The sequence below is a fragment of the Martes martes genome (assembly GCF_963455335.1).
Source record: "Martes martes genome assembly, chromosome: 5".
NCBI classification, from domain to species: domain Eukaryota; kingdom Metazoa; phylum Chordata; class Mammalia; order Carnivora; family Mustelidae; genus Martes; species Martes martes.
In genome coordinates this window covers 88,162,166-88,178,451 of record NC_137892.1, presented here as the reverse complement: position 1 = coordinate 88,178,451, position 16,286 = coordinate 88,162,166, and the positions used below count along the sequence as shown (strand labels likewise).

Here is a 16,286-nt window from a genome sequence, read left to right as displayed (position 1 = left end):
GGATGTAAGTGTAAAACCTCTTAGTTGAACTTTTGGCACAATGTGAGCAATTAAAATTTTATAATCTACAATTTTATTTTTTTAAAATATTTTATTTATGTATTTGACAGACAGAGATCACAAGTAGGCAGAGAAGCAGGCAGAGAGAGGGAGGAAGCAGGCTCCCTGCTGAGCAGAGAGCCCAAATTGAAGCAGGCTTGATCCCAGTCCCATGAGATCATGACTTGAACAGAAGGCAGAGGCTTTAACCCACTGAGCCACTCAGGTGCCCCTAAAATTTTATTTTTAAATCTCAAGGGCCACTGTACTGGATTTAATTACTTGTACTTATCCCTGAATTACTTTTTTCCCCAAAGGATATAATAATACATTAAAAAGGAAAATTACTGGCTAAGTTAGACTTGAAACATAACTTTTAGCCTTTGTCCAGTCTAAAAATTGAAATGAGAAAGTGATAAAAATGAGAACAAAATTAAACACAAGTATATATAGATATAAATATGGTAGTCAACTTTAATGACTATTTCATTTACTAGCTGTTTAAATGAATAGCTTTTTTTTTTTAAGATTTTGTTTATTTATTTGACAGAGAGAGACAGATCACAAGTAGACAGAGAGGCAGGCAGAGAGCGAGGGGGAAGCAGGGTCCCCGCCAAGCAGAGAGCCAGATGCGGGGGCTCATCCCAGGACCCTGAGATCATGACCTGAGCCGAAGGCAGAGGCCCACTGAGCCACCCAGGTGCCTCTGAATAGCTTTTATATATGATGAGAAATCTGACTGAAATTTTCACCAATATACTTCAACATTTCCAAGTTCCCCTTTTTTTTGTTTATGTCAGAAAAGTCCAATTTGTATAACTTCCCAAATGAGACTGGCCAAATAAACATCCAAAACCACCTTTACGAATTTCTGTGTACATTTGTGAATTACTTTGTGCATTATTTTATTGATTACTGTGTGTATTCATAAAGCATAGATCATCCCTTACCATAATTCATGGATCATTCTGTACACCAGAATTTGGTTTAGAATGGATCAATATTTTGAGATTCAATAATTAGAATTTAGTAGTAAATGTGATCCAAATAACTTCCACAAAATGCATACCTTACGAAAAATAAGCCAGTTCTATTGTTGCCAAACAAAAATAAAGAATGGAAGCCAACTATCTTGATAATTATGCTCATTTCAATCCTATGTTTTCTCACATGCTTCTGTTATACATACAACTTATTTCCCAGTTTTAGTGAAAAATAATAGAAATATATCACTGTGTAAATTTAAGAAGTGCAGCATGATGCTTTCAATTACATATATTGTGAAATGCCTACTGCACATAATAGGTTTAGCTAACATCCATCTTATCTATACATCTTTTACAATTCCTTTATTATTACAGGCACAGCACTTAGTGAGTTGAACATATGCTGTTTGGGGGGCAGAACTTTTACTGAAGGCACTGTAAGGCCCACATCACTTCAAAACCCCCCTCTTCCTTTACTACTGAAAGTTACAAAATACAGATTTTGAGCAGGCTGAGGTTAAAAGTTATGTAGTTATTTGGTGGAAGTCTACTTCCAGATAGAATGGGTGGATTACCTAACAGAAGAAGCAACCATAAAAACTTGTTAAAATTCAGAAATTACCTGTTTGAAGCAACAGACAGCTGATGATATAACAAGGACTCAAAGGGTTAATATTTCTTGGAGTTCCGAACTACTTCTTCAGTCAGTTTGCCTTACAGAACTTTGCTAAGTCTTAGAACAGACCAAAGCCTCCTGCCATGGTCTAGAGCAACTTCCGTGGCCTTTGGCAGACTGGAAGATTCAAGCTCATGGCCAATTTTTCCCCTCAAGATACTTGTCAAACTCAGGGATATTCCAGGGAAGAAGCAACGTTTGAAGAGATAATGACCAAGAATTTTCCAAAATTTGTGAAAAATCCTTCACCACTCAAGATGCTTGAGGAAACCCAAACAAGAAAAATAAAATAAAATACAAAGTACATAGAAATATAGAAAAGATGCTGAAGACCAGAGTCAAAGAGAAAACCTTAAAAGCAACTACCAAAAATGGCACATTACTCTTAAAGAAGCAACAATAAAACGAAGAGCTGATTTTTCCACATAAATCATGAAACCAAAAGACAAAGAAATGATAGGGAAAAAACAGACTAGCCTTCTTATATTACCAGAAAATATATATTTCAAAAATACAATTTTCACACAAATAAAAACCAAAAGCATTAATCACAGTCACATCCGCTCTAAAAGAAATACTTTTAGTGGAATTCAGTGGGCAGAGGGAAAACAATCCTAAAGGAATCAGACTTGCAGGAAGAAATGAACAAAAGGAAAGGTAAATATAAATTGACTATAGGAAAAAATAAATAAATAAATAAATTGACTATAGAAGGCAAAAATAGTTTCTTGAAGGATTTAAAATGTGTATAAAATTTTTTAAAGATTTTTTATTTTATTTATTTGACAGAGAGAGATAGCAAGAGCAGGAACACAAGCAGGGGGAGTGGTAGAGGGAGGCGCAGGCTTCCCTCCAAGCAGGGAGCCCAATGTGGGGCTTGATGTGGAGCTTGATGTGAGGCTCAATCCCAGGATTCTAGGATCATGACCTGAGCTGAAGACAGACACTTAACAAATGTGCCACCAAGGTGCCCCTAAAATGTATATAAAATTTAAGTTCATGACAATAATAATGGAAAAGGAAGATGGTATAAATACAGTTAATGAATTCTAAGCATTATCGTGGTAGTAAAATTAAAAACTTTGTGTTAGATTCTTATAGATCAAAGATGCTTTAATCTGTAGGATAATTACTACAGGATTAATTAAAACATTAATTGAAGGGAAATGAAAAATAACATCTGAGTAATCCAAAAAAGAATGAAACTTTAGGGACAAGTAAAAAAAGATGGTAAATGTAAGTGGATCATTATCAAATATTACATTAATTGTAGTTAGATTAAATGATCCCATTAAACAAAAATTTTCAGACTATGTATAAGAAAGGTTCAACTATTGCATACACTATCATATAAATGTGTTTGTGTGAGCTACAACAAAAGGTTGAAAGTTAAAAAAAATAAACGATATAATACAGACACTAGCTGAAATAAACCTAGTGTAGCTGTTCTCATATAAGAATTGAAATGACTCGTAGTACACTTTTTTTTTTAAAAAAAGATTTTACTTATTTATTTGAGAGACAGAGACATGGCGAGAGAGGGAACACAAGGGAAGGAGAATAAGGCTCCCCTAGGAGCAGGGAGCCTGATGCGGGCTTGATCCCAGGACTCTGGGATCATCACCTGAGCCCCTGGGATCATGAACTGAGCTGACGGCAGATGCTTAACGACTGAGCCACCCCAGCACCCTTCATAGTATGCTTTTTGACAGTGGAATTAAGACAAATGAAAACTATAACTAGGGGGTGCCTGGATTAAGCCTCTGCCAGCAGCTCAGGTCATGATCCCAGGGTCCTGGGATCCAGCCCCACATCCTGCTCTCTGCTCAGCGGGGTTCTCTGCCTACTTGTGATCTCTCTCTCTCTCTGTGTGTGTCAAATAAATAAAATCTTAAAAAATATATATATAGGGGGTGCCTGGGTGGCTCAGTCTGTTACGTGTCCAACTCAATCTCAGCTCAGGTCTCTATCTCACAGTCGTAAGTTCAAGCCCTGTGTTGGGCTCCATGCTGGATGTAGAGCCTACTTAAAGTGAAATTTAAACTAAAAATATAAGAAGAAATTCCCAAATGCTTCAAAAGTAGATAATATAATCCATGGGTCAAAGAAGATATCATAGCAGACATTTCCATATATTTTGAACTAGGTAAAAATAAAGATTTGCTACATCAGAACAGGATTTAGAAAGAAATTTAAAACCTTTAAATGCACAAGTTAGAAAAGAAAGGTTAAAAATCACTAATCCAAGATTTCCTCTGAAGAAGCTTGAAAAAGAACAAATCAAATACAAATAAAGGAGGAAGAAAACATTTATAAACATAAATTGATGACAAATAAAATCAATAAACTTGAAAGTTGACTCTTTGTAATGATTAACACAATTAAAAACTGTTACAAGGCACCTGGGTGGCTCAGTTGGTTAAGTGTTGAACTCTTGGTTTTGGCTCAAGTCATGATCTTGGGGTCATTGTGCTCAGCCCCTAGTCTGCTTCAGATTCTTTCTCTTTTTCCCCTTCTGCCTCTTCCCTCTCTCTTCCTCTCTCTCTCAAAAATAAATAAATAAATAAATAAATAAATAAATAAATAAATAATTTTTAAAAAACCTCTAGGTAAAACTAATCAAGAAGGGAAAAAATACCAACTACCAATATCAGGAATGAAAAAGGAACATCACTACCAGTCCCACAGACATTAAAAAGATAAAAAGGGATATTATGAATAACTTTATGCCAATAAATTTGACAATTTATGTAAAATGGAAAGCATCTTTGAAAAAAACAATGTACTAAAAACGAAAAAAGAAGAAATATAAAATCTGATTAAGCATATCTATTAAGTAAATTAAACTTGTTATTAAGGAAACCTTGACACTCCAATTCACATTAGTGAATTCTTCCAAAATACTTATGGAAGAACTAACACCAGTTTTTGTAGACTCTTTCAGAGAATTCTGGAAATGTTCCTCAGAGTGTTTGGGTGCTAGCATAAATTCAAGGGGTATGACATCCAAACCTAAATAAGACATTATAAGAGAGGAAAAGCAGAGGCCAATCTCATTTATAAATATAGATAGGAAAATTCTAAACAAAATATCAGCAAATAAAATTCTGAAATATATAAAAGGGAAATAATTATGAGAAAAATGTTATTTTAAGGATGCAAATCCAATTTAATATTTGAAAATATAATTAGTCACATGAACAGATGAAGAAAAATATGATTATCTCAGTGAATACAGAAAAACTCCTTTGATAAAATTCAGCACACATTCATGGTAAAGTATTTAGCAAACTGAAAATAGAAGGGAACATTCACACTGTACTTTAAAACCTAGAGGAGAACTTATGTTTAATGGTAAATTATTGGAGTTTCCCTTAGTTATCAAGAATGAGACAAGGAGGGGTGCCTGGGTGGCTCAGTGGGTTAAGCCTTTGCCTTTGGCTCAGGTCATAATCTCAGGGTCCTGGGATCAAGCCCCACATCCAGCTCTCTGCTCAGCGGGGAGCCTGCTTCCCCTTCCCCCTCTGTCTGCCTCTCTGACTACTTGTGATCGCTGTCTGTCAAATAAATAAAATCTTAAAAAAAAAAAAGAATGAGATAAGGATGCCTGCCCTTACTATTTCACTTCAGTATGATACCATAGGTCCAAACCAGTGGAATAAGGCAAGAAATAATAAAAGGCACAATGACTGAAAGGGGAGAAATAAGAATGCCTTTTTTTTTAATGACATGATTGTATATATAAAAAGTCATAAAGAATCTATTGATGATTAGGATTAATAAATTAAGTTGGCAATTCCACTGGATATAAGGTAGCATACAAATATAAGGTGTATTTCTGATAACAAAAAATCATAAAATTTAAGATTTCGAGTGTCATTTACAATAGCTTAAGAATATCAAATATCTAGAAACAAATCTAACAACATAAGACTTATATACTGAAAAGCTATAAAACATTGAGAAAAGTTAAAGATCTAAAGTAGAGGGATATATAATTTTCAATAATTGGAAGACTCATGTTGGTAAAACGTCAATTCTCCCCAAGCAATCTACAGATGGAATAAAATCCTAAACAAAATTTCTGAAGATTTCTTTGTGAAAATCGATAAGCCAAGTCTAAAGTTCATATGGAAATACAAGGGACAATAAGAACCAAAACCAACCTGAAGAAAAAGAATAAAAGTGGAGGATTCTTTTTTTTTTTTAAAGATTTTATTTATGTATTTGACAGATAGAGATCACAAGTAGGCAGAGAGGCAGGCAGAGAGAGAGAGGAGGAAGCAGGCTCCCTGCTGAGCAGAGAGCCTGATGTGGGGCTCGATTCCAGGACCCTGGGATCATGACCTGAGCCGAAGGCAGAGGCTTTAACTCACTGAGCCACCCAGGAGCCCCAAAGTGGAGGATTCTTTCTGTGCTCACTCCCCTGGTGGTGGCAACTGGCCTGCTCTCAACATGCAGAGCGACGCCAGCAAGTTTTTGGACCTGTGTGTATGGCGGAAATGCTCCGCCAACAACTGCATCATGGGCACCAAGGACCATGCGTCTATGCAGATGAATGAAGCCGAGGTTGAGAAGGTGACAGGCAGGTTCAACAGCCAGTTTAAAACATACTCTGTGGGGCCATTCACAGGATGGGTGAGCCAGATGACCCCATCCTCCATCCCCCATCCAAGGCCGACATCGTTTCAAAGAACTTCTGACTGGAGAGGATCACAGATGTGGGGTATTTGTAAAGTGGAGGATTTACCTTTCAGGTAATAACCTTATTATAAAGATACAGTTATTAAGACAATATGGTATCGCAGGACAAACAAAGAGAAAAAATGGAAAGAGTCTTGAACTGACCTATGGTCACCTGATTTATAACAAAATGACACTTCAGAAACACTAGGGAATAGATCTTCTTTTCAATAGATAATGCAAAGTCATCTGGCTATTGTTATGAAAAAATATGTAACCCTAATCTCATTTATATGAAAAAAATCAAATTCAGGAAGATTATTTCTCTAAATGTGAAAAATAAAGCAATTGATTTTTAAAAATATACAAGAATATTTTCATGATCTTGGGATATATGCAAAGGTTTAAAGGGAAAACAAGTCCTAACCATAAGCAAAAACTATTGATAAATTAGACTAACAGAAGTTTTGTTCATCAAAGATAGCACAAGAGAGCTGAAAAGCAAACCACAGAATGGGAGAAGATATTTGCAATACATACTTCTGAAAAAGTACTTACACTCAGAATATATAAGGAACTTCTAATGATTTATAAGAAAAAAGGCAAATGCCATAAATAGACAAAAGAAAAGTACTTCACAAGAATGTACCCTAATAGCCATTAAACATGTGAAAAAAAGTGCTCAATTTGATTAATCAGGGAGATGCTAATTAAAGTTACAGTATGGTATCATTACACACTCATCAGAGTGGTTAAAATTAAAAGACAGTATTAAATGTTGACAAGGACATGGGGCAACTAGAACTGTCATTTTTTGCTGATTTCAGTAAAACCATATTTGTAAACTTTTTGCAAAATCTATTAAAGCTAAATATATGTGCACATCTTCACACACAGAAGTCTACCTTCTGGGAATATAGTCAGCATAAATGCTCACATAGACACCAAAAGACATGTACAAGAATGTTGGTAGCAGCACTAACCAAAATATCCCCAAACTGGAAAACCCCAATGTGCATCAGCTGGAAAGCAGGTGAATAGTAGTAGTCAAACAATAGAAAAATATAAAGCACTGAGAAATTAGGACAATATATAACAGATGGATTTTAAAAATATATTGAGTAAAAGAAGCCAAACATAAAAGAGAAATACTACATAAGTCTATTTGTATAAAAGTTCAAAAAAAAGGGGAAAGAATCTATGATAATAGATGTCAGAAGCATGCTCACCTTTAGGGGAGAGAGTAATGACCAAGCAAAAAGAGAAGGGAGCTTCTAGGGTTTTGGTAACATTTTAGTTTTAGTTTAGTTTCTACCTATAGGAGTGTGTTCACTTCCTGAAAAATGTATTGAGTTGTACACTTATCACTTGTACCCTTTCTGATATATTTCAAAATAAAAACAACTTTTGTAAAATTGTAAACTTTTCTAAACATCAGTTATCACTTATTTCTTGAATGTAATCAAATAAACACAGCAAGAGAGTTTCTTAAAATGTATTTCATGAAGAACACTAATATGTCATTTAGTTTCTTCTGAAAAATACTATTGCACTGAAAGTTAACATGTTTCTTTAGAATTTCCAATACCTGAGGCGCCTGGGTGGCTCAGTGGGTTAAGCCTCTGCCTTCCGCTCGGTCATGATCTCTGGGTCCTGGGATCGGGCCGTATCTGGCTCTGTGCTCCACGCGGAGTCGGCTCCCCCTTCTCTCTCTCTGCCTCCCTGCCTACTTTGTGATCTCTCTCTCTGTGTGTGTGTCAAATAAATGAATAAAATCTTAAAAAAAAAAAAAGAATTTCCAGTACCTAAGAACCGGAGATACCATTCGGCGCACTTAAAAGGATTTAAAAGGGCTTTGATAGTATACCAGTTATAATTTGGAATGAAATGGCAAATACTATAGCTATAGTAAATAAGGACGCCTGGTGGCGCTGCAGGTTAGCGCTAAGAATGAAAGGCTCTGTGGCTATCCCGGACGCCATTACGCTGGGAATCAGAACAAGGAGTGCTTCCTAAGAGAAGGAAGCATTCTAGTAAGATCTAGGGGGAGATATTTTCAGAGGACATTATTCTAAGGCAAGTCAGTCCGAAATAAATAAATCGAGGTTATTTAACCAAATTATCTGGATTGACTGTATACAGAGCGGAAGAAACTGCACCTTCTTGAATTGGGTCTGAACAATGGAGACCGCGCTAGCAAAAACGCCACAGAAAAGGCAAGTTACTTTTCTTGCTATATTGTTGCTTTTGTGGGAGGCTGGCTCTGATGCAATTAGGTATTCCATGCCAGAAGAAACAGAAAGTGGCTCCTTTGTGGCCAACCTGGCAAAAGACCTGGGGCTCAGGGTTGGGGAGCTAGCTACTCGGGGTGCGCGAATCCATTACAAAGGAAACAAACAGGTCTTGCAGCTGGATATAGAAACCGGGAATTTGCTGCTGTATGAAAAACTAGACCGGGAGGTGCTGTGTGGGGTGACAGATCCCTGTACACTCTATTTCCAGTTATTACTGGAAAACCCGGTGCAGTTTTTTCAGGCTGAGCTGCAGCTTACGGATATAAACGACCATTCCCCAGAATTCCTAGACAAGGAAATGCTCCTGAAAATCCCGGAGAATGTTCAGTCAGGGACTGTATTTCCTCTGAAAATAGCTCAGGACTTGGACATAGGTATTAACACTGTGCAGAACTACACAATCAGCCCCAACTCCCATTTTCACGTTGTCACTCGTAATCGCGGAGATGGTCGAAAATACCCAGAGCTCGTGCTGGACAAAACCCTGGATCGGGAGGAGCAGTCTGAGCTCAGTTTAACCCTCACGGCGCTGGATGGTGGGACTCCGCCCAGGTCCGGCACCACTGAAGTCCGTATTGAAGTCGTGGACATCAATGATAATGCCCCTCTGTTTTTACAGTCGCTCTATGAGGTACAGGTCCCCGAAAACAGCCCCCTAAACTCCTTGGTTGTCGCTGTCTCTGCCCAAGATTTAGATGCAGGAACAAATGGGAATGTAGTCTACACTCTCTTCCAAGGCGATGAAGTTACTCAACCATTTGTAATAGATGAAATTACAGGAGAAATTCGTCTGAAAAAGACATTGGATTTCGAGGCAACTCGATACTATACTGTGGAAATTGCAGGCACAGACGGCGGGGGACTTTCAGGAAAGTGTACTGTAGCTATAGAGGTTGTGGATGTGAATGACAATGCCCCTGAACTTACCATGTCGACGCTCTCAAGCTCTACCCCAGAAAACTCACCAGAGACCGTAGTGGCTGTTTTCAGTGTGTCTGATCCGGACTCTGGGGACAACGGTAGGGTGGTTTGCTCCATCCAGAACGATCTCCCCTTTCTCCTGAAACCTACATTCAAGAACTTCTACACACTAGTTACGGAGAGACCACTGGACAGAGAGAGCCAGGCTGAGTACAACATCACCATCACCGTCACCGACCTGGGGACCCCCAGGCTGAAAACCCAACTCAACCTAACGGTGACGGTGTCCGACGTCAACGACAACGCCCCGGCCTTCAGCCAGACGACCTACACCCTGCGCGTCCGCGAGAACAACAGCCCCGCCCTGCACATCGGCAGCGTGAGCGCCACCGACAGAGACGCGGGCGCCAACGCCCAGGTCACCTACTCGCTGCTGCCGCCCCACGACCCGCAGCTGCCGCTGGGCTCGCTGGTGTCCATCAACGCGGACAACGGGCAGCTGTTCGCGCTCAGGTCGCTGGATTTCGAGGCGCTGCAGGCGTTCGAGTTCCGCGTGCGCGCGGCCGACCGCGGCTCGCCGGCGCTCAGCAGCCAGGCGCTGGTGCGCGTGCTGGTGGCGGACGCCAACGACAACGCGCCGTTCGTGCTGTACCCGCTGCAGAACGGCTCGGCGCCCTGCACCGAGCTGGTGCCCCGGGCGGCCGAGGCGGGCTACCTGGTGGCCAAGGTGGTGGCGGTGGACGGCGACTCGGGCCAGAACGCCTGGCTGTCGTACCAGCTGCTCAAGGCCACGGAGCCCGGGCTGTTCGGCGTGTGGGCGCACAACGGCGAGGTGCGCACGGCGCGGCCGCTGAGCGAGCGCGACGCCGTCAAGCACAGGCTGCTGGTGCTGGTCCGGGACCACGGCGAGCCGCCGCTGTCGGCCAGCGTCACGCTGCACGTGCTGCTGGTGGACGGCTTCTCGCAGCCCTACCTGCCGCTGCCCGACGCGGCGGCGGCCGAGGCCCGCGCCGACCCGCTCACCGTCTACCTGGTGGTGGCCTTGGCGTCCGTGTCGTCGCTCTTCCTGTTCTCGGTGCTGGTGTTCGTGGCGGTGCGGCTGTGCAGGAGGAGCCGGGCGGCGTCGGGGGGCGGCTGCTCGGTGCCCGAGGGTCCGTTTCCGGGCCACCTGGTGGACGTCAGCGGCGCGGGGACCCTGTCCCACAGCTACCAGTATGAGGTGTGTCTGAGGGGAGGATCTGAGACCGGAGACTTCAAGTTCTTGAAGCCAATTATTCCCAAATTTACATCGAATGGCGCTGGCGAAGAAATAGAGGGAAACGCCACCTTCCGGAATAGCTTTGGATTCAGTTAGGGATGTGATCATAATGCCTTGTGTTTTGTCATTTATCTCTAATGTCCCCAAAGGCCGAGTTTGAGCACGTCATGGAGAAAAATCCCTCCTTCAGGTATGATTTCCCTTTTGTAGTGAATTTATTCTTTGAACTTCATCTTGTCTGGTTTTGAAAAGCTGAATTCTATGTCATTGCATCTATTTACACAGTGCCACCTGAAATCTGTGCATACTTTTTTCTCAGATGTTTGCTCCTGATGGTATTTGTCAGGGTGCGCTATTTTAATGAAATCCAATATTGTTTTTCTCTGTATTCTATCCATTGTTTCATCACACTCCCAGTGTTTTTGATGCTAAATAGCAAAAATAAAAGTTTTTACATAATTTTATTTTGTTTTCAAACGAATAAATGCACATGATAACAAATGTAATGTGTTAGAAAACCTGACAAAAGGCAACAATATCCTGGGCACCTGGGTAGCTCCTATGGTTAAGAATTTGGACTCTTGATTTTGGCTCAGATCTTGATCCCAGGTAGGGATCCTCCTGCGTGGGGCTCTGGGCTCAACAGGGAGTCAACCTGAAATTCTCTCTCTCTCTGCCCTTCCCACCCACCTGCTCTCTCTCTCAAATAAGTAAGTAAATGTTTTTTTAAAAGGCAACAATCTTCTACTTTTCTTTCATAGCTCTGATCCACACTGGCAAACTTTAAAAAAACCCATTTTTTATTGAACTATACATACAGAAAAGGGAACAAACCCTAAATCAGCTCAGTGTGTTTTCAGAAAGTGAACATACTTGGTACCAGTATCTTGATGAAGAAATGAAACATTGCCAGCATTTCAGGTGTCACACAAATTACCTCTTAAAGTCACTACCAGCCCAAGTATAACAAATATGCTGACTGCCAATAGTATGTTTTAGTTTTTGCCTATTTTGAATTTATATCAATGGAATAGTAGAGTATGAACCATTTGTGTGTCTGTCTGCTTTCACTGAACATTATGTTTATGATATTTATCCATGATACTGCTTTTAATTTTAGTTTTTAATTCTCATTTCTCTATAGTATTCCATTATGTGAATATTCCACAATTTATTGCCCATCCTTCTGTAGATGGATATTTGGGTTGGTGCAGCATTTGACTGTTTGGATAGTAATGCTTTGAACATTCTCATACATGTCCTTTGGCCAACATGTATATGCCTTTCTGTTGGTATATACTTAGGAGTGAAATTGCTGCTCATTTACAAAGTACATGGTCACGTTTAGTAGAGATTTCCAAATAGTTTTCCAAACTGGTTGTACCAGTTTACACTGCTGTCAGTACAGTCTGGATGTACCAGTTCCTTCACATTTTTGTCAACACTTGGTATTATTTGTTTTTCATTTTATACCATCGAAAGTACTTTTAAACCTTTTATTTCTAGTTCTTTTTATATTCATTTCTTTATTATTAAAGAATGTTTGTAACTTTTTCATAAACTTTTAACAATTTCCTGCTGTTGTTTAGTACCTCGCACACTTAAAACTTCTCTCATCCATTCTTCACATATGGCTGTGTCACTGTTTTCCAGTACTTCCCTGCACAAACTGAAACCTTTTATTTATTGTTCCACTAACATTTATTGTTCCACTAATAACAGTTCCTTTGCATTTATTTGCATGACAGAGGAATATAATTCTTATTTTTTCTCTCTTACCTTCTTTCTCCCTTACACTTTCAGATCTCTATCAAATTAACTTTTACTGTTGTCAAGGTTGATGACATTTTTTTACTCTATAACCATAGCTAAGAATTCTCCCTTTTGTCTGTACACCTGTTTTCTGAAAATCAACATTAAAAATTCACCTTTAATGACATATAAATCATGAATGCCTTGCATCCAAAAATCACCAGGGACACACTGATTTAGAACAAAGTTGGGTTTATTGACTGGTAATGAGGGAAACTGCACATCCTGGGAAAGCACGGGTTACCTTAGGAATGGTGCCTTAAAAAGGAGCTATAGAGGGGCGCCTGGGTGGCTCAGTCATTAAGCCTCTGCCTTCAGCTCAGGTCCTGGTTCTCAGGGTCCTTGAATGGAGCCCTGCATTGGACTCCCTGCTCAGTGGGAAGCCTATTTCTTCTCCCTCTCCCACTCCCCCTGCTTATGTTCCCTCTCTCACTGTGTGTCTTTCTCTTTCTGTCAAATGAATAAATAAAATCTTTTTCTAAAAAATCTTTTTCTTAAAAAAGATTTTATTTATTCATTTGACAGGGAGAGATCACAACTAGGCAGAGAGGCAGGCAGAGAGAGAGGGAGAAGCAGGCTTCCTGCTGAGCAGAGAGCCTGATGTGGGGCTTGATCCCAGGACCCTGAGATCATGACCTGAGCTGAAGGCAAAGGCTTAACCCACTGAGCCACCCAGGTGCCCCTAAAATCTTTTTTTTTTTAAGGAGCTATAGGTTTGGGGCTTGTGTTAGGTGATTTTGCATAGCGTTCAAGGAAGTAGCCCTGGATTGGATGCTTTCAGTGAATGGCAGTAATTCCATTTAGAGCTCTTATTGAATTTTATTTAGGAGATTAGAAAAAGAAAGTGAGGTTAAAGCTGTAAATGTTTTTTTAAACTAGTATTCACTCATAATAAGCCAGGATAGAGGACTTGGTCATTTTCTTTTGTTTTTACAATGTTCTTGTTTTTGTCTCTGCTCAAGCATGATCATGATGTCATCTTATTGCAGTTTTGTTCTATCTTGTCACAATGATCTTTAATGATGTTGTTCTGTGAAGTTGTTTGTATTCAACAGGAGAAGATCATGGCCGATTTGTGAGTGCTAGGCCAGTTCCTATTTATAAGACGCTGATTTTCTCTCGCTCAAAATACTAATTGCTCTGTAAAATTCATAGAAGAAAGGACAGGAGAAAAGCTTCATGACATTGAATTTGGCAATGACTTCTTGGGTATGACAGCAAAAGCAACAAAGGCAAAAATAGACAAATGACACTACATCAAACTTAAAGTTTTATGCATCAAAAAACATAGTCAACCATGAAAAGAGGATCTACTGAATGGGAGAAAATATTTGCAAATCTTTTATCTGATAAGGGGTTAATGTCAATATTTAAGGACTCCTACAATCCAACAGAAAAAACAAAGTATCAAGTAACCTCATTAAAAAATGAGCAAAGTACTTGAATAGAAATTTCTCCAAAGATTATGTGCAGATGACCAACAAAAATATGGAAAAATGTTCAGCATCACTAACCATCAGAGAAATGGAAATTCAAACCATATTGGGGTACTCCCTCACACACATGAGGATGACTGATATCAAGAACTAGGAAATAGCAAGTGTCCGCAAGGATGTGGAGAAACTGGTACCTTTGTGCACTGTGGGTGAGATTGTAAAACGGTGCAACTGCTATAAAAACAGTATGGAGGCTCCTCAAAACATTTAAAAGAGAACTTCTATATGACCCAGCAATTTCATTCCTGGGTGTGTATCTACAGGAATTGAAAGCAGGGTCTCAAAGAGATATTTGTGCACCCATATTCATAGCAGCAGTATTCACAACTGGTAAGAGATGGAAGCAACCCAAATACCCACTTATGGATGAACAAACAAAGAATAAACAAAATGTGATTGTGTGTGTGTGTGTGTAAAGAGTGGATTATTATTCAGCCTTAAAAAAGGAAGGCAAGCCTATCACATGCAATAGCATGGATGAACTTTGAGGGCAATATTCTAAGTGAAATTAGATAGTCACAAAAAGGAAATACTGTATGATTCCACTTAAATCATGTTTCTAAAGTTGTTAAATTCATACAAACAGAAAGTAGAATGGTGGTTACCAGGGATGGGGGGAGGAGGAAAAGGGGAGTTTTGTTTAATGTCTATAGAGTTTCAGATTTGCAAAGTGAAAACGTTCTGAAGATCTGTTTCACAGCAATGTGAATATACTTAACACTGCTGACCTGTAACTGAATGATGGTTATGATGTTAAATTTTATGTTATATTTTTAACATACATTATTCATTGCAGAGCCATATTACTTAGTGGTAAAGACTGTGTTTTCTGCTCCTTTGATCTATTCTTGTTTCCTGTGTCATTGAAAATAGAGTGTTCCCAGAATCAAGATCAAATAGATTCACCATTTTAGACTCCATCAGTTGGATTTACCATATCTTCAAATATCTTTAAATCAATAATTCAGGTTCCCATATTTCTTACCCAAAGCCCCCTATCTTTCTGGTTCTTCCTGGGCTAAATGATCTCTAAGTGTGAACAAAACTATCATCTTGTTGTCATACCTCTCCTAGTTAAGTCCACTGATAGATTAGTTATCTCCTTTAAAAAAAAGTCCCTCTCTTTGGTACAGTAGATCCTCAAGTGGATTCCTGAGACAGTACATGAAAAATAAACTCTTGTCTCCACATGTCTGAAAATGCATTTAGTTTTCTCTTACACTTCATTGATATGTTCTATATTATATGTCACTTAATGTCTTATATGTTCTAACAATTTATGCTTTTTCATATCTGGAACTATTTCATCTCTACTATTATTGCCTTAATAACTGTATTCCTAATTTTGTCTGTTTTTTCCTCTGAGACTTGTGTTTCTCAGATATTGAACATTATAAATTATTTCTCTATGTTTCTTATATTAATCTTTTATTTTATATCTTTGGTTTTTCTTCTCCATCCTTTTTTAAAGTGAGTGCCTCACTTTATTTTGAGAATTTATATTTCTTCCCTAGGAGAAGTGTTGATATATGTTGCTACAGAAAGCAGGGAGATCCTGGCAACTTCACAGCAGAGGAGCAACATGCTGAAAACATGGGGGTAAACCTCATGGCATCATAATTGGTAATCCACACCAAAAGACATCATAGTCAAAGTTCTTGAAAACTAAAGGCAAGGAAAAAAAACTTGAAAGCAATGAAAGAGAAATGACACATTATTCACAGAGCAATAAGAATTTGAAGGACAGTAGACTTCACATCAAAAACCATAGAGGTCAGAAAGAAGGATACATATTTTTCAAGTGCTGAGAGAAAAGAAATGTTAACTCAGAATCCTATATCCAGTGAAAATATCCTTCAGGAAGAGAATTTGTTGCCAGTACACCTACCCTAAAAGAATGGCTGATGGAAGTTCTCCAAATGGAAGGAATCAATTAAAAAGAAAAGAATCTTGGGGCTCAGTGGGAGCATACGACTCTTGATTTCAGGGTTCTAAGTTCCACCCCATGTTGGACATGGAGCCCACTTTTTAAAAAAAAAGGAATCTTGGGACATAAGTAAAGAAGAAAAACACAGTAAACAAAAATATGGGTAAATATGATAGGCTTTCCTTAACTCTTGA

The 16,286-nt window shown here is 39.1% G+C and overlaps 2 protein-coding genes across 2 annotated transcripts in view; both read left to right on the top strand.

The window, feature by feature from the left end:
* Positions 1-16,286, top strand: part of LOC308343808 (protocadherin beta-7-like) — a gene marked incomplete at both ends in the record, with an annotated part of 58,809 nt that overhangs the window by 21,931 nt on the left and 20,592 nt on the right. The gene's annotated exons all lie outside the window — the stretch shown is intronic.
* LOC308343809 (protocadherin beta-5-like) lies at positions 8,566-11,315 on the top strand (the record flags this gene model as incomplete). The annotated part of the gene is made up of 1 exon (XM_080804983.1): positions 8,566-11,315. One exon carries the CDS (start codon positions 8,566-8,568, stop codon positions 10,951-10,953), a length of 2,388 nt encoding a protein of 795 aa, XP_080661109.1. The 3' UTR covers positions 10,954-11,315.